At 43.9% G+C, this 9036-nt stretch overlaps 2 protein-coding genes across 2 annotated transcripts; both read left to right on the forward strand.

Moving 5' to 3' along the window:
* The first annotated feature begins 46 nt into the window (after positions 1–46).
* Positions 47–5563, forward strand: MRPS15 (mitochondrial ribosomal protein S15). The gene is made up of 8 exons (XM_089479016.1): positions 47–239; positions 1031–1093; positions 2055–2130; positions 2499–2547; positions 2789–2873; positions 3902–3960; positions 4698–4889; positions 5364–5563. Exons 1-8 carry the CDS (start codon positions 149–151, stop codon positions 5484–5486), a joined length of 738 nt encoding a protein of 245 aa, XP_089335142.1. The 5' UTR covers positions 47–148; the 3' UTR covers positions 5487–5563.
* A 95-nt stretch (positions 5564–5658) lies between these two features.
* Positions 5659–9032, forward strand: LOC149304960 (cornifelin homolog A-like). The gene is made up of 3 exons (XM_089479017.1): positions 5659–7071; positions 7760–7896; positions 8581–9032. Exons 1-3 carry the CDS (start codon positions 6957–6959, stop codon positions 8674–8676), a joined length of 348 nt encoding a protein of 115 aa, XP_089335143.1. The 5' UTR covers positions 5659–6956; the 3' UTR covers positions 8677–9032.
* Positions 9033–9036: the final 4 nt, after the last annotated feature.

Raw genomic sequence — 9036 nt, forward strand, 5'->3', positions numbered from 1 at the left:
AACTCACCGACTGGGCAGAGGAAGGAAAGGCAGCGAGAGAGGCTGAGTGGGCTGTCGATCACCCTCCAGAGGGGCGGGGCTTCGCTTCCTATTGGTCGGCGGCCTAAGATGGCGGCGCCCAGCGGATGAAGGAATAGCTGAGGGGAGAATGTGGCTGCGGGGCTTCTGGGCGCTGCGGGCGGGGAGAGGCCGGCTCGGCTTCCAAGCGCTGCGGGCGCCGCTTCCTCCTCCGCCTCCGAGTAAGAAAAAGGGGGCTACAAAAACTACAAATCCCAGGATTCCACTGGACGGTGTCAAACCGAATTAATGGTGCAGTGTAGATGCAACCCTTGGTCTGCTGCCACGCTGCAGGATTAAGGCTCGATGCTGTGGAAAACTCAAACTGGGACTTGTGCTTTATTGATGTCTCTGCAGAGAAGGCTAAAGTGTTTCTCTCAAAACTACAAATCCCAGGATTCCACAGCAGCAGGGAGCCCTCACAGCAGTTAAAGACATCACGGCTCCATCCTAGGGAATCCTGGGATTTGTAGTTTTTTACAAGGTCTGTATCATCATCTGCCCAAGAGGATGGATGCCCCCCCACCAAACTACAAATCCCAGGATTCCATAGCATGGCATTAAAAGTGATGTCAAGCTGTATTATTTCTGCACTAAAGGGGCAAAAGCCTTTTCGTGACACTTTTAAAGAGAGGAACAAATTGCAACTAGAACAACAACAACAAAAAAATACAGTCAGTTGCAATATTTAAAGCACAGTGGTTTTTCGTATCCGATAAGTTATAATATTAAAACACATTGAAAGGTTATTCTGTGAAGAAACTCAGATTATTCTGAGTTAAGTGTGATTTTTAATTTATATCTGGGGCTTTGATGATAGTGATTTGCAGTAAAAAGGGGAGAAGGGTGCAACTTAAAATCTGTGGAGTAAGTTGCAGTGCTAAAGCAAAACGTCGTATTTAAGCAGCTGAAAGCATTCATATATATATATATTACCTGTATGTTACAAGCCATGTTTCTTTTCTTTTTTTAGGGAAGAGTCCTCTCCTTCAAGCAGCCAGGGATTATGCGCGGCCCGTCCGGAGGAAGAAGCAAGGTCTGTGCCAGTTTGCCCTCTTCTAGCCTTGCTGCGGCATTTAATCTGGTAAAGAAGACTGTCTAAGACTGGTTTCTTGGGCAATCCATGATGATGGCCGCCCCACCTAGATACAGATCGATAAGTGTAAGGCAAAGGGCTTTCAGCCTTCTACGGAGAACGTGGCATTCTTGTTTCCACAAACGTAGAGAGATCTTGTAGCCCCTTTGAGACTCACTGGAAGAAAGAAATTGGCAGCAGGAGCTTTCATACACTTCAGTCTACTTCCTCAGACTGAAGTCTAGGAAAGCCCTTGCTGCCAATTTCTTTCTTTCAGTGAGTCTCAAAGGGGCTACAAGATCTCTCTACATACTGATTCTACAGACTAACGCATCCATGTCTTCGAATAATAATAGTAATAATAACTAAATGCTTCTGAGGAAGTAGACTGAAGCCTATGAAAGGGCATGCTGTCCACTTCTTTCTTTCAGTTCGTCTCAAAGGTGTTACAAGATCTCTCTGCATACTGATTCTATAGCTATATCTTTGAATTCTGTTTTCACAAAGTTAAAGGTGTGCCAGTCCCTTGCAAGGATGGCTGCCAGTCTTGCCACTGATTCCAGGCCCTGATCTCATTGAGACATTAAAATAAAAGGTAGTCAGATCTGTGAGTGGTCCTTTAGACTCTTTCTTTCTCTAATGTGTGGCATATTCATTTAGGCAAGGAAATCAGCTAGTTTACTCATGACCTCTCATCCACTACCTTATCTTTCTTATCTGGAATCTCCCTCTGCTTTTCCCTTGGAATGTACTTCCTTCCCCTTGGGACAAGTTTAGATCTGTGTTTTGCATTGCCTCCATCCACCATCTTGTGGCCTTCCAGAGACACCTAGCTGGCCATTACTAGAGACAGTGTGGTGGGCCAGAGAGATTTAGCACAATGCTGTCCCATTTTAAATCCTCCCCTTTCTTTTCTTTGCAGAAATAACCAGCCATTTGAATGACCTGCCTCCTACCATGTTGCAGTGGAAATACGTCAGCGTCCCAGCTGTAGACCAGTAAGTTTTGCCGGCACAAAGGGCTGGGTTGTACCTTTAGATAGCAAAGCTAGTCACATCTTGTGCGAAACCGGACTGCCTTCTGCTTTGTCACCCTTCAGATTTTGAAGTAGGAAGGAAAAGGGCCATGACCCCGTCCCCCAAAGTAGAGATACTGCCTCATTTTATTGTCTAGCATCTTCAGAGCAGGGAGCCCATTTAAAAAAAAATCCTTCCATATGTTCTTCATCTCCACTACAAATATTCTGGGACAAAATAATGTCCTCAGGACATCTTGATCTTAACATCTGTCAAGACTGTTCTTAAAAGCTAACCTGTATGAGGCATAGAAGCGGAGTAATCCAGAGGCTGTCTTGTGATTTCTGCAGGGTGGACGACGTTGTGAGAAGGATGCTCTCTTTGGAAATGGCAAGCCAGGTCAGTTCTCTGGGCAGCCGGTCTCCCTTCAAGACCATTCCTTAACCCCGGTCAAGGTTACTATAAGGCAACGTCAGTTTTAAAGCACATAACAACAAGTGTCTGTTAATGCTCTTTGGTTATTTTTATATATATATATATATATATATATATATATATATGAAAACATACGCTCTCACAATAAATAAGTACATTACAGAAATATAATTGCACCAATTGTGTCTTTTCCTTGCGCACACAGAAAGAAAAAGTGAAAATCAAGAAAGAGCAGCTGGCAGACAAAGTCCGGAAATCTCCAAATGACAATGGCTCCTTTGAGGTTCAAAGTAAGTAGATATGTTTTTGGAGGCCAAGAGAAACCTGAAAAGTTCCTTGTTTCAGTGAGGCAATGGACACTTAGAAAGAGGAACAGCAGGGAGTCAAGATATCGGAAGAGTACATTTCAAAACTGAGATTCCAAGTCATTGTTGATCTCTCAGGGTTGAGATGGGTTTCCCTCAACACTTGTCCTGTGCATAGAGGTCACAACAGATTCCAATGTGTGTTTTTGTGCTTTGTACGGAAAGAGCTTGAATTCAACATGCAGTGAGGAAGATTTCTTAATCTCATTTCCCCCTTGTGGTCTCCCTTGTCAACTGAAAGTTCCTTAGGCAAGCCAAGACAGCCAGACTTTTCTGGGCAAAAGAAGCCAAATATAAACGAGTCCCTCCATGCAGCTGATGGATGGCCCATTTTCCCATCCTTCCAAACATCCTATTCCAAAATTGTCCATGCTCTGTCTCCTTTAAATAGCCTAGTGGGAAGGCAGCAGTAAATGAACCTTGGACCGTCCAGCCAAATTGCCATTGATTAGCATATAGCAGCACATCCATTGACAAAACCTCCATGGTAAAACTACCAGAATTACATATCAAATGGCAGACCTATGTCTGTGCACAGTTGATATCCAAATCTAAATGTGGGCATGGTTTTAAATTGATTTTAACCTATTTTAACTGTCCTGTTTTAGTTGTTAAATTGTTGACTGTCCTTTTAGTGCATTTTAAATTTTATAGTGCTTTAAATTATTTTGTTGTTGTTAATATCTGTTAAGTCGACCCTATGAATAAGAGATCTGCAAGTCACCCTGTTACTAACAGCTCTGCTCAGCTCTTGCAAACTCAGGGCAGTTGCGGCTTCCTTCACTGAGTCTGGTTAAACTGATTTTGTGGGACACTATCTTGAGATCTCATGATAGAGGATTGAGAATAAGCATTTAAATAAATAAACATGCTTGAAATTAAGGTGAGAAAATACATGATTAGAGGTGGTCCTATGGAAATAGCCTTCCCACAATGGCTTTCTTTTGTTCTAGTTGCATATTTGACGGCCAAGATCCGCACACTCCAGGAGCATCTGCACCTGCACCCCAAGGTAACCTTCTCCAAAGCAAGTTTTATGTCTTACATCATGCTGCAAGAATCCCTATAAATGATGAATCCAGAATCAGCAGAATCTTCTGGAAAAGTACCAAAGGAACCAATGAGTGATGATGAATAGATAGCTTGTATTTCATGCCGAAGCTGGTAGATGAATAGAGTTGTAGATTAAAGTGGCATCTTGCACAGTGCTGGTTGGCATGGAAGTTGCTTAATGTTTGAAGTCACTTTGGGTCTTGTGATCTGTTGTTACAGCGAATGTTTCACATTCCTATTTAAGATGATGAAAACATTTCCTTCTCACAAATGAGCAGTTGTTTTATTACCTTTCACTTCGAAAATAACATAAATTAAAGTTTCCTGGACTGTCTTTTTGTAATAAGTAAATACAATAAATTTCAGTCATTAGATTTATAGCCAAGCAGTTGAATCAGTGAAAGACTTTAACAGTGGAAGGCTTTACATTGACCACAGTGGGTTGGGAAAGTGTGGCCTGTGAACCACATGAAGCCCCTGACTTTTTCTTTGTGTGCTGTAACCCCATGGCCTCCAATGCAGCACCCCAAAATCTGGCCAAAATAAAAACCAGAAGGGGCTCCAGTTAGCCAGGAATGTGCTAGGATGGCCAGTTCAAGGCACAAAGAGGAAAATTACATGTGCGCACACCTAGTGTAGTTTCCCACTCCTAGATGAACATAATAGCAATTGGTAGAACTGAATCTTTCTCTTCAGGACAAGGCTAACCGTCGCTATATGATGATGGCCATAGACCAGAGGAAGATGTTGCTGAAGTACCTGCGCAACAGCCGTTACGATGACTTTGAGAACACTTGCAAGCAGCTGGGCATTGAGTACGTGCCCTCGCCACAGTACCACCGCCGGCCTACGCGGCGCTGGATCGCCAAGAAAGCCTTGTGCATCAAGGTGAGACTTTAGCACAGCCAGGTGGGGCTTCAGGAGTGGCAACAGCCACTTGGATGCTGTAGGAGGGAACTCCATTGGAAGAGAGAGTGGGTGGGTTGGTGGGTTGGGACAGGTAGTGCTTGGGCTGTCATGCTGAAGGATTTAGGTAGCAAGCCACAGGTAGTGAGCTGTGCTTGAAAAGTTCAGGTATAGGTGAGTCCCACAATATGTTGGGGTTGCATTCCTGGACTTGTGATGTATAGTGGAAATTGGTTTGATTGGTGGAGAAAAATTTTGGCCCCCCACATCTCTATGCCATCTAGTCCATCTTCTCTCAATAAACCATTAGGAGAGTAGAGAATGATCCAGCAGTGACCAGAGTGTCAGAAAAGAGACAAAACCATTCTGCCTGGTGACCTCCTTGGGCCAGAGAAGCGTGACTTTGTCTTGCGCAGGTGCTGCCTTCCCCATTTCTTCTTCCTCTTAATCTTTTAGATTTTCCAAGAGGTGCAGAAGCTAAAAGCCCAGGGGGAGCTGAAACCGAGGCGAAGGGGCCCAGAGAGACCCAAACCAACGAAGTTGGAGACAGCACTGCAAAATGAAGGGACTCCAGTATAAGCAGATACTGTGTCAGAGAGGCTCATATTGAGCAAAAGGCACAGAAGATAACAACCAATAAATTGTTTAACACCCTACCCATCCCTCTGCCTTTTGTGTGTTTGAATGCTTAGCTTTCTTCCTGCCTTACATATGCTCTGCAGGCCATGGCTGGCGGGGAGGGGGTCTGTGTAACTCCTGGGATGTTCTCATAGACAAAGGAGCTGATGTGAAAGAAAGGTTGATACTGGTCTTTTTAAAAATTGGTCCTACCGCTGCTTGTTTTAAACAAGATTGAAAACAATCATAACTGCTTGCAAAACATGTGTCAGTTGTTGATCCCCCCGGAGTTGGTGACACATGAGGTCACAGAGGCCAGATTTATTACACATCAGTGTTTCCTGTTTTAAGTTGGGCAAGGGTAGGAGGTATTTGGCATGAGAAGAGCTTTACTGGTCCCACGTGACGTCAGGGTTTGGACCACTTCCATTGACATCCAGCCTCAGCTGACTCACCAGGTAGAGTTGGCTCTGCTCCATATAATAATAATAAAAATAATAATACATCCATGGTATCCTCTCAAGATTTAAGAACACAATTCTGCTGCTGGGGTAGTCTGGCACTGATGCCTGTTCTCTGTCTGTTGACAGGATCAAGTGAAGCATAAAGCAAACAGTACCATAGACTGCGCATTTATTAACTTATTTATGCAAAGTTCCTTTTGATAACCCATCAACCAGCTCCTCACAACTGTTGACACTAAGAAAGCTGCTCTTCCATGCTCAGTTTCACCAGAAACTAAAAACCACCCTTTAATTGGGTTTTAGATTGCAAATGATTGTATGAAATGTTTTAGGATACTTTGTATTGTTTTTAAATTGGTATGGTGGGTTTTTGTATTATTGGGTTATGGATTGATGTATTGTAGTGTCTTTTGATGGTGATTTTTGTAAACCGCTGTGATCTGCAAGGAATAGTGGTATAGAAATAAAATTTCATTCATTCATTCATTCAGAAGTCCATTCATACTACGCAGTTATTACACTTGGATTCTGCTTTAACTGCCATGGGAAAGGAAGAATGATCTAATATGGTTTTGCTTGGGTTTCAGCTTGGGATGCTATATATAGTGTTAGTTGACAACTTGGGCTGGAGGTACTAAATCCATTGGGAAAATAAACTTCTATCGCCCCCTCCATGATCTGCCAGTCCCAAGCTTCCATAAGAGGTTGCCACGGCAGTTACACTGGAATCAAAGCACTATAACTCTGGTGTGAACGGGCCCCAGATCACACTCCAATGCCAGCACCCCTCCCCTTTCTGCTTCCCCCGTTGCTCAAACCCTTGTGGCTTACTCAGATGCCACAAGGAACGGAAGCTTTGAGTTCACAGGTATAAAAGAGCCAAGTGCTGCTTGCAAGGCTATTGCAACTGCTATTCAAGTTTGCTTTTTCCAGGGCAGTTTTCACAGTAGCCGTCTCAGCCTTCGCCATGTCCCAGGCGCCCGTGGTCTGCCAGCCGGTGAGCATCGTTTCCCCTGTCACCCATTCCTCCGAAGGCAGCTGGAGCACTGGGAGATACGACTGCTGTTCAGACTGCCCCATGTGTAAGTAGGCACCTGGCTGCTTCTCTATGGGGAACAAATATATGCGTGTATGTGTGTCTACATAGATAGAAAGCTGGGGAGACTGGGATGTACAGGGAGGATTCATACAGGTGGCTTGTTGACCCCTTTCCTGAACACACTTTTCCTGGAATTTGTCCTTTAATTCTCACATTGCTTTTACATAAATGTGCTTACAACTCGCTTTGGTACAGCTCCATACTCGCAAATGATGGGATTTGTAGTTTACAGGGTCTTTTATCCTTCTCTGCCAAAGCGAGCTGGTGCCTCACAAAACTACCAATCCCAGGATTCTGTAGGGATGGAGCCATAGCCATGTTTAATTACTTTAGCAGAGTGTACGCCATAGGCAGGTTTATTTTAAATCTAATTTAATTGATTGCATGTACAGCGTGTATAAATAAAGCTTAATAATAATGGTGATGATGATAATAATAGCAGTTAAAATGGTACCAAACTGAATTATTTGGCACTCCTAGTCAGTTCCTAACCAATAGCTGGCATCCCATCGGCTAGTCGCCAAGCAAAGTAGGCCCATTCAATCAATTGTTGAATGGTGAGTCAACACATAGGTAAATCTAACGGATTCAATAGGTCTACTCTACTAAGGACCAAAAGAGAATTTAGGCTAATGTTTGCTTATGGGTCTCTGCATATTTTCCTCTTGCAGGCTGTGTTGGATTTTGTTGCCCGGCCATCCTCAGCTGTTACGTCTCGCATAAATACGGAGAGCACTGTTGTCTTGGGTTGGTGCCTGGCGGCATGACAGCACTGCGGACCGAAATGCGACATTCCTATGGCATTCCGGTAAGAAGCCCCCGCTTCATGGGGTTTTTTTTGGGGGGGAGGGTTGTAAGGTGTTCTCCCGATCTATGGGATTGTAATTCCAGGATCTGGGTGACAAGAGACATTGCTGAGACGTACACCATAGGAACTATTTCTAGAAACCCCCATAAATGTCCTCTCAAAGAGTAAGGACTGGTCATGGTTAAATCCCTGTACCAAACTCAGGAGGACTGAATCTACTTGTTAGATCCAAAGACAGCAGTAGCAACAGTGGTAACAAGTACACACACCCCTCCATATTTGCCGCTTTGATATTTGCGGATTTGATTATTGACAGATTTGATTAATATGTTCTCTCTAACAATATCTAGGTCCTCCAGTGCAACTCTATGGTCAACCTTAACTAAAAGCTGCCCTGAAAGACCTAGAGAGGATACCCTACTAGGCATTTGTATCTCCTCCAGCGCAACTCTATGGTCAGTGCCTGGCAGATGTTGACCACAGAGTTGCCCTGGAAGACCTAGAGATTCCTAGAGAGGTGTTCTCACAGGTAAAAGCATAGCATTTTTGTTCGTTGCGGTTTTTCCATATTCACGGGGGTCTTGTGCCCCTAACCTTAGCAGATACGGAGGGACAAGTGTAACTCTTTGGCAATGAATTTGTTTTAACGACTTACTCCTCTTTGGCTTGGTTTGCCTCCTTTAGGGCACGGTCTGTCGGGACGCCCTCTCCATGTGTCTCTGTGGCTGGTGCGAGTTGTGCCGCATGGCGCGGGAAGTGCACACTCGTTCCCGGAGTTAGCAAGAGACTGGCGAAATGTCAGGAACGAACTCTTCCAGAACACAGCCACGGAGTCCACAATGCTGGCCGGGAAAGCCTTCAACTTCACACGGAGCAACTTGTCGGCAAGTCACTTGAATGACTTTCCATGATTCTAGTTCCAAGGAGTTCTTTTACTGAAGGTTTGCCACAACAAAACTACAGATCCCAGGACACCGTAGGGTGGAACTGTGCCAATTATTTATTAATAGTTTATTTTAACAGGTTAATTTTTAATTGTAATGAGTTTAATTCTCTTTTAAGGGGGAGATATAGAGATATTATACATATTGTGCACTGTATATTGGGTGTATTTTAAATATGTAATCCCCTTTGATTGTT

The sequence above is a fragment of the Sceloporus occidentalis genome, unplaced genomic scaffold (genome assembly GCF_023333645.1).
Source record: "Sceloporus occidentalis isolate IW3139 unplaced genomic scaffold, rSceOcc1.0.p SCAF_13, whole genome shotgun sequence".
Classification (NCBI taxonomy): Eukaryota; Metazoa; Chordata; class Lepidosauria; order Squamata; family Phrynosomatidae; genus Sceloporus; species Sceloporus occidentalis.